The sequence below is a fragment of the Anabrus simplex genome, chromosome 1 (assembly GCF_040414725.1).
Source record: "Anabrus simplex isolate iqAnaSimp1 chromosome 1, ASM4041472v1, whole genome shotgun sequence".
Classification (NCBI taxonomy): domain Eukaryota; kingdom Metazoa; phylum Arthropoda; class Insecta; order Orthoptera; family Tettigoniidae; genus Anabrus; species Anabrus simplex.
In genome coordinates, this window is record NC_090265.1 from 1,060,656,199 (window position 1) to 1,060,669,934 (window position 13,736).

The following is a 13,736-nucleotide window of genomic DNA, read 5'->3' on the forward strand; positions in this document are numbered from 1 at the left end:
TGAACCTCAGTCTTCGATAATTTAATTCTTCTCCTTTCTTTAAGTTTCTTCCTCGTTAGCCTTGATATTAAGTTGTGGGTTGGTGTAATATCTTTTTAATATTACTTGATATATTAATTATTCTTCAATTCTTGCTCCGTAGAAACTTCCTCGTGACGACTTTTTGCGTGAATAATTTTGTTTCGATGCTCAACGTAATTGATTGTTCACTTTGCCATTTTAACAATTTAAAACATTTGGCATTTTTCTTAATCACGGCCGCGTGGATTCTTTAAGTCTGACCGTCTTACTTCGTGACCAAGGCTTATTTGGTTCGTTAAATTAGTATTCTTTTCGACACATTCACGGCTTCTTTGATTCTGTGTGTCCGTATTTTTTATATTGTAATGTAATCACGGCCGATATAACTCTTTATGTCCTTACTTTCTTCAGATTTATTGCTCTACTATACAATCTTTGTTATTTTTATTGCGGTGCATGGCAAATATAGATGTTGTAATACTTCGTTTTTCATAAGATCAGAGCAATGAAACGGTACACATTATGTTTATTAATATTAACCTGATGAGTGCTACGCCCGCCTATAGATGGGCTGACGTGGCCGGTCCAGCAGTGCTACGCCCGTCTATAGACGGTGCACGAGAACTTTAATTTCTTTGAGTTCCTCAGTTCACTCTCGAGTGCCAATTCAATCTCTGGCATGCTCTGCCATCTGTTGGGCATTATGTAGAACTAATTGATCACGGCTTATAACTTCGGGAAGAAACTTACAGAGCTTTTTGTAGACGTCTTCGGAATTTATGTGCGATATAAACAAAAAATGCGGAACATTAAGCTATAGTTGCTCTTGCAGCGATGTTATTTCGGATCAAAGAATCTTTCAGTTATTAACCACAGCGGAAAGTGATTATGAAGATGGTGATTTTAATGAATTGTTAAGCGATTTTGAAAGTGTGGGTAATAAAGAGAGTGCTGAAAATATTTTGTGTGAGAAAGAAACAGAGCCTCCTTCTAAACAAAAGAAGAAAAACACGGTGAATTCAAAAGCTATTCCACCACTATTTTCGTGGTGGACGGATGATTTTTCTCAACCAGACTTTCAAATAACTGTGACAGATTCTGGGAGCCAAGTCGTGTTTGATGACAACCCAAAATCATTGACTTTTATAAAACTTTTTTGCCAGTGGATTTGGTGCAGCTGGTTGAACAAATCGGTATCGCTAACAACCGGTGAAAAACGTTAACTCTTACCACATTCCAGGTTTAGAAAGTATTTTAAAATATCAACTTATGTACTTGTACTGTGTTATATCTATTAGTTGCCTACAGATTTTAGGAAATCATTTTATTTTGGGCTCTTTACTGGGTATAAATATGATGTATTCATGGGCAAAAACGTGTAATTTTGTTTTCTCTCAAAATAATAATGAACATCAGAGTAGGATTTTCTATTTGCATTTAGATTTATAAAGAACCAATATTTATAAACATTTTAAGCTAATCACCCCACTGATAAGTTAAAAATTGAGGTTTCTACAAATTTTTTCACATAGGAAGAAAAAACACAGCACTGAGGTACCAAACAGTCAACTGGTAACTCAGCATTTAAAAGGTTAATATAGCCATGAAATATTTTTTTTCTAGAAGGAGATTGAAGGTAGATATAATCAAATACAGTAGAGACAATACGCGACACTTCCATATTTAGCTTTGTTAAAATGGGAGACAAGTCGCAAGTGGTGCTCCTAGTGGCTTCACCTGAAAATTTGTGCTAAATTCAAATATCAATGGAAATGTATATACGGAAATGGATAAATAAATTTACGTCTAGAAAGAAAGTGTTACTAAGATATTAACATTGTTGCTAAAGCAATTCTGGATAAATGAATGAAGAATTATTTAACAGGTTATTATTTAAAGACTGAAATCAGACGTATAATCAAGATGCGAAATGGACTGCTGTGAAAGGGCTTGATCTTTCATTTATGCATTACCTTTTTAGCTTTAGAATTCCTGCCTGAACGTTCACGGCTAGATTTTTCTTTTTTCTCATTTAAAAGCATTGTATCATATTAAAGCACTTGTCTACAAAAATATCGTCACATTCCTTACACACATGATTCAATTAATTTACATATTTTCTTCAGTGCTTGACAATGCATTATGGCATTCCAAATGGGGTAACTTGGAACACAACCAGCCACACTCATATGCATATGTAGTTTCCTGAATGAAATCAAACCCACAGATCACACCTACAGTACAACAACACATCGGTATTGAAGTTAACTACTGCACTATACAATAAAATATGCGTATTATATTTTAAGCCAGTTAAAATATGAATCGAGCAGGTCAGAAGATTATGAAGTACTATAAAAATTTCTTTGTCACTGGAAGAATATATATGCAAACACAATATTACTTACATTCTCTTGTCATGAGGGGAACGGAAGAAAGACCGCTCATTCTTCTCTACTTCATAGTTACTGCAGCCAAACACAGCACATACCTTTCCCCTCATGTTAAGAGGAGACATCAAGGAATGACTCACGCTACTATTTAATTATGTCAACTCACTGAAAACACATAAATAACACCAAAAACTTCACACACAAATACACGTGCTCTTATGACAGAATCAGTAGTTCTCAGGTCAATCCACTAGAGAGAGCTCTAATAGCTGTCCCTCAATATCTCGCTGAGTGTCGCGTATTGTCTCTACTGTATTTGATATAATATACAAGTTCTATCACATCAAATCTGTTTATTTATCTAAGATACACAATACAAGCAGTGAGAAATTGTCCCAAATTTTGAAGAAAATTATAAATAATTGTGAAAAATGCTTATGCTTACATCATCATTTCTTGTGGAATTCCCTGAAACACTTATTCTTACTTGTTAGGTATAGGTTAATATTACACTCCGTACATCGCACTCTGGTTCGGCTGGATCAGCTTGTCAGTTCATCAACAGCTGGCCAGTGCTCAAAACCTTTGAGCCTTTTGTCCACACATGGGAGTGGTGCACACATCTTGTTGGTGGATCTCATTCTTGTTCTTCCTCCTCTTGAAAGGGCACTAAGTCGGTTGATGCAATAAGTATTTCAGCTAAGGCTAATCAAAATTTCATTAGATCAAGAATGTCTTTCTTCGCAACTCCATAGCATGCAGCATCTATCCTGTAATCCATCCACACATTAACGGTCACCAGATCAATAAGGTGAATAGCGGTTTTCAGTGTCCACTTCCTTGTTTTAAAGAAGGTTCACTACTCTTCCAACAGCTGATCGCAGACATCAACACTGCCGATCTTTTCATTATTTTTTTGGCTGCATTTGGAATTGGTACTTTAATGTATTTCTTTTCCGTTTTTGTCCCATCTCTCTACTTCATGAAGAGGAGCTTCTCCATGCAAATTTGAGGTCATAGTTGCCACTTTCGAGTCCTTCCATCAAATTAAACCCATTCCATCATCTGATCGGCATTCCTCCTCTACTTCACCTCTTGCCATCTTTTGGTCGGGTTTAAATGTTTTATTTTTCACTCTGTTCATCATAATAGTGCCAGTTCCATTGATTTCTTTCTCACTTCAGGCGTTAAGAAGGTGAAATATCTGTCAAAATAAATTTTTGAACCTTTAAGTTGGGTTCTTGATAGATGAAGAACAATATATTTCTGAAATTTAAAGGTCATGTTAAAACAAAACTATAGTGTATGTTAAATAATTGGTGTAAACATAACAGCTATTTTAATTACACTGTAATCTGTATTCATACATTAAGAAAATAAGACCGTATAATCCTTTTCATGGGCCATTTGTTAGTAGTGGAATAAGAATAAGATTAGCTTTAGTAACATTTTGTGAAGCTCTACAGTAAAATAAACGCATTATAATTGCCATATCTATGCATAAAAAAATACTAACATGGTATTAGATTTCATATTAAGCAGTTTGATATCAATATCTAACCAAATAAGGTAGTTAATGAACAGGCTTTCCTGATAATGCACCGGTTGCCATGATGACTGCCAAAACCAGCAGAATTAACGTACTTCATAGGTTCTCCACAGGAGCGCAGCACCAACTAATGCATATCAAAGAGTTTGCACAAACCTATGCTTTAAAACTAAACAGCTCAGAATGCTCTTCGTCACTGCAATGAATCGTACCCACTGTTGAAACGTACCCACACAAACATGTGGGTAGAGTCTGAAAGGGCTAGTAGGATGTCCTGCTTGACAGCTTTCTTAGTTCTGGTAGGCAAGCATTTTCCTTGTTATTACACGTGTTTTGGGTTTAACAAATTGTTTGTGATTGTGAATGAGTTTTGTATTCATTAGCTATGACTGAATAAGTACGGGTATCACACTTTATGAACCTCGGTTATGAATTCCACGGGTTCCCAAAGTTCAAATGATTTAAGTATGTTTCATTATTTTGATTATTCTACATGTATATATGTGTCCAGGAGAAGTAATAATGTTTGATTATCTTGGATGGATGGTTAGCTACAATGGTTTAATGTTGTGTTCCATACTGCTGGAGTCGTCATCAATAGCTGAAGTAAGAGCGGGAAAATAAAGGAGATTTCATTTCACGAATTTCCATGCCATTCAAAGTTCAGACAGAAATGGCTCAGTGCTATTTCTACAGATGCACTGGTACCCAATTTTGAGTCAAGAACTTCTTTCACAAATACTGTAGGAGTCATTTTCTCCAATCTGATTTTTGCCCTGGGTTGAGAATTAAAAAAATCTAAGAATGATGTTTCTCCCACTGTATTTGAAGAATATTCTGTATACAAACCTGCCAACAATAACATATTTTCCATAATTTGTGTGGATTTCATTATAATATTGCAGTTTAGGACATATTTATTATGTAAAATCAATTTTTTTTTACTTTTCTCATGAAAAATTACAATAATCCTAAATGAAGAATAAGTCACATTGAATCTGTGAAACACAGATCACATGTGAAAAATAAGGCTAATAAAACAATAACAAATTTCTTTGTCATTAGTGGGGAAAATTACAAATGGAGAGTTGGTATTTACATAGTTCTTTTGTAGAACATAGTGTTCCAGTTGCAGTTTCTGACCATGCAGGGAATTTATTCAAAGCAATTTTTCTGGCTTCAAAAGCTGTGCGAAAGTATGGCTGTGGCAGAACAAAAACTTCTGTACTAGTAAATTTTATGGCTAGTAACACTAAACAAGACATAGTTTGATATTTGCAAAGCATGCTGTGTTCCTTACCTACTGGTACTAGTAATGATGCCAGTGATGTCAAGCTTTATCTTCTGGTAATTTCATTTTATAATGTAGAACAGGGCCAGGTGTGCACTTTACTTTCATCAATATTAGAGAATGCTGATAATAGAGGTGCAGGTAATTTTTTTGTTTGTTAACAGTAAGTTTTCTATGCTAAATATTCCTCGAAGAAATTGTATAGCTGTTGCTTCTGACAATGCCAACACAATGATGGGCAGTAATAAAGGCTTTGTAAAATACCTCCGAGATAAACAATATTCTGTTTTTGTACAGAGATGTCCAAGCCATCAGGTCCATTTAGCTGGTCATAAAGCTAATGCTTATTTGCCTGTCAATATTGAACATTTTCTGGTTCAACACTTCTATAATCTTGAAAAAAGTTCCAAAGTTTATCAAGAGAGATGTGGTTCTAATCCTAACAAGATTTTGAAATGTGTAAGTACTCCTTGGCTTTTTCTCCTTGAATGTATCACTGGGATTCTAACTTTAATGTTTTGCAGTAGACCACAAAAAAAAAAAAAAAAAAAAAAATTCACAAACAAATTTGATACAGCTAGGGTTTTCGTTCTTGATCCCAAGACAAAATTATACCTTTACTGTTACTTTCTTCAGTGTGTGCTGTCAATTTTTAATGATGTAAATTTGTCTTTACAACACAGTGCTCCTCTTACACACGTGTTTAGAAGTACACTTTTAACTTGTGAGTGGTCTCACTGTCATGAGTAGGGTAAGCACCCCCTTCCCTAGTCTGAACAAAGGTTCCTATGTGTCAATGCGCGCTGTGTGAGAGTTTCTCTCATCGCGCGACTAATGACGTTGGTGTTATTTTGAAGTGGAGCGGGAAACTTACTCCTGTTGTACGCATTAGTATTTGTATTATGAGCACTTCTTGTTTTTGAAAATGTTATTATGTTCAGAAACTTTGCTTTGTACATAAATATTACTAGATATAATACATGTGTGAGATATTATTTTTTACAACTTCAGGACAGAAGTTACTTTTATGTACATTGCAAATTGCGACCGTTCGTGGAACGCCTAGTTCGAAGATGATAATAAATTTTATAATTCGCTCGACTAGAATTCAGTGGTTTACATGATCCTCCACTCAGGGCATGGCCCTTCGGAAAGAAAGCGGTCACATCCTATCAATAATTAACCTGGTAATGATCCAACATCAGTCTCGAAATAATGAGTTCACTTAAATTAAGCATAAATGAAAGTTGCAATGAGAAATTGGAAGTATAATAATTTTAATAAAATGAAATTAACTGACTACAATTGAACAACTGAATATGCAACGTAAAATAAATTATCCTTGTGCATCTCTTATCACACCGCATTAAAAGAATCAAGTCCATCTTGAAAAATAATTGTCAGTCATTAAATTAAAATCTCATCATTACACAAAACTGATTCACTTAAATAAATGTAAATTAATATAATGGAAAATCAGCAATTTCAGTTTCTTTCATTCATCTTGTTTGTTCATTCGCTGACGCATTATTTAGACGAACCTGTCCTCCCTGCTCTACTTTTCCTATTACTTCATTATAACCTTCTAACTGAATAATAACTTGAATTTTCTAACGGCGCATGATAAACACAGAAAATCCTTCAAATACATAATAATAGTATCATTGCTCCATAAATAAATAACTGCATGTCTCCATCCAACCAACAGCATCATATGGCTGCACCTGAAAATAAGTACTAACTACTGTTACAAATAAGTGAACAATCAAATGCCAGACGATCTGCGTTGCATCGGCTCCACTCCATCCTGCTGGAAAATACTTCTACAGCGCCAACTTACTACATCTAGCAATGCTACAAGTTGATCTACAGTACAGGTGATAATACTCCCACAGTCTAATTATCGTTCGAGTAGCTTGTCGAAGATCCTACTCGTGTGTTCGTAAAATACATTCCGCTATCCATGTGATACCAAATTAAACTCAAGTCAGCTCGTATGCCTAACCAATCTCTTCGAAAAGCATTCAATCAACGCTACGAAACTCGCTCATCTAATAAACTCAGACATACGCGGCAGAAATACTTCTCAATAACACTATCCTAACCATTGGCCATCTCAAAGAATTAAATTACTACCGCAATTCACCACTCAATAAATCATTCTCTAAGTATACCGTCAACTATACCTTTAGATGACCCTACATATTTTACGCCACACAATGTCCACCACATAACGAAAATACTCATCATTTCCTATATAAATGAGCTAAAATATCTTTGAAGAGCTTCACCATTATTCATACAACCATCACTGAATCGATCCACAAAACATATCACAACACTCCGCGGAATTATTCATATTATAAGATCACCACATCAAATATCTCGCACATCGGTACTTCAAACTTACCTGTAGCATTCAAGATCACACTCGCTTCACAGCTGTTCCACTAACACGGAAAACAATGCAGGAAAGATCGCCTAACCCTAATATTCACCGACGGAAAACATTATTCTAATATGCGCAGTAGCATTATATGACGTTAAACCAACACCGTTAGCACGTTAGAACATTCAAGTTATTTCACTTTATATCACCTGTGTGACATTTAAAAAGATCTACTTCTACTATAAGCATCTACAAGTAAACAAGAAGGGCAAGGTTCGACTACTCATCTGACTTCCTCGCTTCTCCACAGGTATTGGTCGTCAGGTTATTTTTTCAGCCATCTCATTCATCCCGGCAGAGTGCGGATCCACCAGGATCCTACTGGTTTACTCGAACATCTCCTATATATGGACTTTCTTATTCACAAATATAGGCAACATCTTGGGTTCAATCGGAAACTGGAACAGAATAATTAGAGCGAATTCATACAGATTTACAAGTCCACTGTTATCGATTAATACTGGCCTGTATAACTTAGTGTCGCTCAATGCTATATTTAGTTTATCAATCGTTATTTAGGCCTCAGCTTCTTAAGTTTTAAAGACTTTAACTCGCATACAAGAGCTGTGCTCACTATTTGCTTTCCGATCTTTTTCTGCTACTCAAGAATTAACATTGAAACAAATTCTAACTTCATTATTTACAATAATAATAATGAGGCTGCTTTCCATGAACCACATAACTATGATCCTGACTTCTTTACATATGATTTTGACATTTGAGGAAACGTTATCACGGAGATTCACAAAGGAACACACGCTACTATTGTTTATTCTTCACTTGAAGTACGTCACACCACACGCCTGTTAGATGATTAACTGTATGTAATTCCGGCTCAATCCATGGCCTCCTTGACGTCTGTAATACTAGATGTAATGTCTGGCCTTTCTTCTTCTCAGCTGTTACTGCAAATATTTATTGATACCCGCTTGCGACTACACTGTTTTCATGCGGTCCGATGTATACCACGGGGTTCTGACCTTGATCTACCGATTCTCTTCCATAAGATCTACCATCAATTCGCGAGTTGTGTCGGCTCATATTTTACGAATATATATAAATTCGCCGTGCATCAACAATTTATCTTACATCTATGCCGTCCATATGCATTTATCATAATTATGACCTTCAATGACTCCCTGACATGTAATTACACATCATTGGAAGGTCATAATATGTTATTTTAAGTAGTAATTTGTGTCTTTAATAAACAGCTAATCATGTCCGGCTCCATGGCTAAATGGTTAGCGTGCTGGCCTTTGGTCACAGAAGTCCCGGGTTTGATTCCTGGCGGGGTCAGGAACTTTTTAATTGGTTGATTTCGCTGATATGGGGGCTGGGTGTACGTGTCATCTTCATCATCATTTCATCCTCATCATGACGCGCAGGTCGCCTACGGGCCTCAAATCAGAAGCCCTGTATCTGGCGAGCCGAACTTGTCCTCAGACACTCCCGGCACTAAAAGCCATACGCCATCTCTCTCTCACACACACACACACCCAGCTTAATCATTTCATTTTTATCTAAAATATATAAGGTAGAACTTGTGTTTCATTTCAGTAGTAAATTTCAGCCTTACGCCCCACAAAACTGTGAAAAATGTCATATTTATTTTAATGTGAGAGAATGTCTCACGCGTGACTACTCACGTTACATTTCGGCTAGCGACCCTCGCGGGTTAAGAAACTTGCTTGTAGGGTTTATTAAACCATCTTGTGTACAAGTAGGAGTTGCATCAATTACTGAGGTGAAATTTAAGGAAAGAAAGCACCAGAAAGCAGATGAGAACTTAGTGATTGGTACTAAGTGTAGGGTTTATTTGAAAGAAGAATTAAGTAATAGTAAGAGTGGTAGTTTTACGTTGCAGCTTGTGATTACATTGTGATAAACTTTCCTTTTGGTAATGAGTTTTTGAAACATGCAGGGATTGTTAATTTAAATCTGAGACAGAGTGCTTAATTTTCTTCTACAGAATATTTGATCAGTAGATTTCCCAAAATTATAGCAGATTCAGAGCATGATAAATATGAATCAAAATTAATATCTTACCCATGTGACATTTTATCTGATGACATATTAAATTGTACTAGGATTGATGTTGCTTGGAATGAAGTTGCAAATTTAAAGAATGGAAGTGATTAAAGGAAGTGTAAAACTCTCAGTAAAATATAACACTCTCAGTGAAGTTATATATGTTGTCTTATCAGTGCCACATATAATGCACAAACAAAAAGAATCATTAGCATTGTAAGAAAAAATCAAACTGAATTTAGGTCCTCACTAAGCACAAATACATTGTCATCGCTTCTCATTGAGAAACTAAACTTGTCATCAGATGGTGTTGTATGTTTCAAAAAAAGATTCACTGGAAAGCAGTTACAAAAGGCAAAGCATGCTACAACACTATGTTTACACCAGAATAACTAAGCATGTATTTAAATATGTACATTTCTTTTAGTATAGATATATTTTAAAACTGAAAATTCAAGGCATCCATGATAATGCTTCCCTTTATTCTGCGATTACCCTGATTATTGAGTCCCCATTTCAAAGATTGGCAGGTCTGTGTATATAAAATGCCTAAAATGTCTCCAAAAAAGGAGAACTGTAAACATGTAAACCATGGGGAAAAAAAGAGGAAGTTAGATGATGACTACAAACAGTACATGGTCAAGGCTACTACAGCAGAAACAGGAAGATACGATAAAGACTGACAGGACGTGCATTGTACCAATTTGACCCATCATAATTGCTGGGGCGGTAGAGCGTTTGCTGAGCCCAACTTGGCAGGTCCAATCCTGGCTCAGTCCTGTGGTCTTTGAAGGTGTTCAATTATGCCATCCTCGTGTCGGTAGATTTACTGGCACGTAAAAAGAATCCTGCGGGACAAAATTCTCCAAAAACCCGCAAAAGTAGTTAGTTAGACGAAAGAACCATTAACATTATTATTATGTGTGAATAATACTGTACCGGGAGGTACACCCCTACTTCGCTCATTCAGAATCAGTGCCTAAATAAACTCCTCTATCAATCAAATAGTGAAACTGATAACACAAGAAGTTGGAACTTTAATCAGAAGATGTCACTACTAAAATACTAAGTAATTTTGTTATTGTGAAGTTTCCTATACTGAGTGAATTTCTCCTTGTTTTGTTCTGCTATATACCAAGAAATTGGGACATTTTTCCACAGATGTCACTACTGAAAACTCTGATCATGCACTCTGGTGCAAGGTGAAGGAACTTACAACTTGAAGAAGTTTTGTTTCTCTAGGTATTCATGACTGAAACTATATTCATTTATTTTTGGGTTGGCAACACTTCCTTTTCTTTCTGCCAATTTTGAATCTAGTCAATCAAAAAATTTTGTAATTAATTTTCAGCCTATCACAGGCTTCTTGTTTGATTTTGAGTGTAACGTTTGAGTTCAACCAATTAAATTGAGAGGATGTGGCCGGTTTAGTCTTGAATTCTCTCGAACCTCCCTGAGGGTATATAAGTTGCGGCTTCTCAGGTTTCCTGGTCAATTGATCATCGTCTTTCTGTGTGTGTTAAGGCAGGAGGCGGGGCCGCCTCTTTCTTCGGCCAGCAGAACATCTACAAGGTAATGGCCACATAATTCCATCTTTCTTGCTGTGTCCGCAAATTATTCCGAGGGGAAGGTCCGAATCTTTAACCATGTAACATACTTTTCTAAAATATAAATTTTCTTACGGCTAATGTAAAACTTCATAAAACTTCATTAAGTCTTTAACTGTAAATCGGGGATAGAGAGTGAGTTACCCTCTCGAGCTCCCCTTCATCTTGGCTTGAGGTGGCTACGTTTTATAACCTTTTGTTCTGTAATGTGTTAAAGAGATCTCCATGCGAGCCACCTCAGTAGTTTGGGAATAGCCCTTGTTTCATCGGTTGAAGGCCCTGTAGGATTTTATATTGCATTATCCAGAGCACAGTTTTCACCTCCGTTCAGTTTGTGTTTGGGCCGTTTATTTAACCTGTTCTTTTTCGCAAAGGCACTGTAGGTTGGGTACTAGCTACCCCTGTATTAAGCTATGGCTATTTGTAATTCAGAGTGTGTAACATTTTGAGGTAATATTGCCTTGAACTGGCTGTAAGAAACTGAGAATCTCTTAGCTCTTTTCAAGGTTTTTGGAATAGTAACGATTGCCTCTGGGAGGCTTGATATTGTATTTAGGGAGCAAGTGCTCTGGAATTAGGGGATTTCTGCCCTTGAATAAATGATTCCTTAGTTTGAATTAAGGTTTTTGTAAACTGGATCCGGTATCTCTTGACATTGTAAAACTAGGGGCTTGAAGCCCAAAATTGTTAAAGTTCTGAATTGTGGATTTCTCCAAGTCTGTTTCAAAATTGCTAATTGTACCAGTTATTTGTTGATTTTTTAAATTCTAAAGAAATATAACCTTCAGTTCAAGTTTTAAATTAATTTTGATATTGTAGATAGACCCATTCACCCCGGCACCTTCTTTCTGCTCCACGGGTAATCCCATAACAAATACCATTATGTGAGGAACACCATGCATCTGCATTACCTGTGAATAGTACCATTATGTGAGAAATACTATGGATCTACATTACCTGTAATTTGTACCATTGTGTGAGGAACACTGAGTCTACATTACCTGTGATTAATACCACTATATGAGGAACATCATGGGTCTAGTTTACCAGTGATTAGTACCATTATGAGGGGCTGGTGACCTGGATTTTGGACTGCTTTGGACAATAAGCATCAACGATATGAGTTTGTTTTGGAAGCAGTCCCTTGTTCCATTTATACTATTGTTTTAAGTTATTTTAATATGAAGATGGGGCATTGCGGGCCGGATCTACTGATTGTTTTAAGTTCCTAATAATTTTTCATAGTCGTTTTGGATTCTAGTCAGTGGATGGATTTTGGAATTTTGATAATCATATCATTGTACTTCATCACGTACCATTAGGGGACGATGACTTAGATGTTAGGCCTCTTTAAGCAACAAACATCATCATCATTATTCTTCAAAGATTTCATCTTGATATGGAAATAGATTAGAAAAAAATCAGGTTAATACTAGATCGGGGAAGACAGGAAAAGATAAGATGTGCGATATATAGGCGTACAAAGCGTACGAGACAAGGAGCGTAGGACAGACACAAAAGTGGAAAAGGCACTCAGGTGTTTAAATATATATCAAAGGTAGAAATGAAGACAGGTACATACTCTTAGTAACACAAGGACAAGGTCAATGTGCAAGGAGTTATCGATAGAATGGAGTGTTTCTTATCTACTTTGCTTTGAAGAATATGGAGTTTATAGTATGCCTTCATTTGTTTCCGAGTTTACAGTAGCTATCTAATTTACAGTGTTAATTTTGTCTCATGTCTCTATAATATTTGAAGTTTTGTTGTTTTGTCTTTATGTTTACAGAAATTAGAGAAAGTAGCTCGGGCAGTTCGCAAGAATGATCGACCCTTTGGTGGCATACAGCTTATTCTGTGTGGAGATTTCCTTCAGCTACCACCTGTGACACGCAACTCTAAGCCAGACGATAAACGTTTTTGTTTTCAAAGTTCTGTGTGGGATAACTGCATTTACTCAAGCTATGAACTGACTCAAGTCCATCGTCAGTCAGATCCTGCTTTCATTGATATTCTTCAGAATGTACGAATCGGCAGGTAAAGAAGGATCAGTGATAGTGTGTCGGTTTCCTCATACAAATAATGTTCTTGTCCTTTATTCAAGTTTATTGCTATGAGTCAAGTTACAGTATATTATTGCACCATGTCTTAAAACATGTTTGATTTGAAGTTGTATTTAGTTTAATGATCTTTCCAAGAGTACAAATATATCCTAGGCCACCTTAGTTCAGTCGATTGAGCATCTAATACAGAATCGGAAGGTTGTGTGAGTCAGGTGCCCACTGGTACTCATCTGCCCATTTTTGTTCTGTACTTAACCTCTTTTCAGCATGTACTACTGTATATAGGCAAACAATCCCTGCACCCTAAGTTTAGGAAGAAAACTTCTGGAAAA

General features: G+C 36.2%; 1 protein-coding gene across 2 annotated transcripts in view; it reads left to right on the top strand.

Annotated features, from left to right (window-relative positions):
* Pif1 (Pif1 DNA helicase) overlaps positions 1–13,736 on the top strand; it is a 144,966-nt gene that overhangs the window by 64,189 nt on the left and 67,041 nt on the right. For both annotated transcript variants that reach the window (XM_068228351.1, XM_068228350.1), the window contains exon 6: positions 13,131–13,378. In XM_068228351.1, coding sequence (XP_068084452.1) covers positions 13,131–13,378 — 248 coding nt within the window. The remainder of the gene's footprint in view (positions 1–13,130; positions 13,379–13,736) is intronic.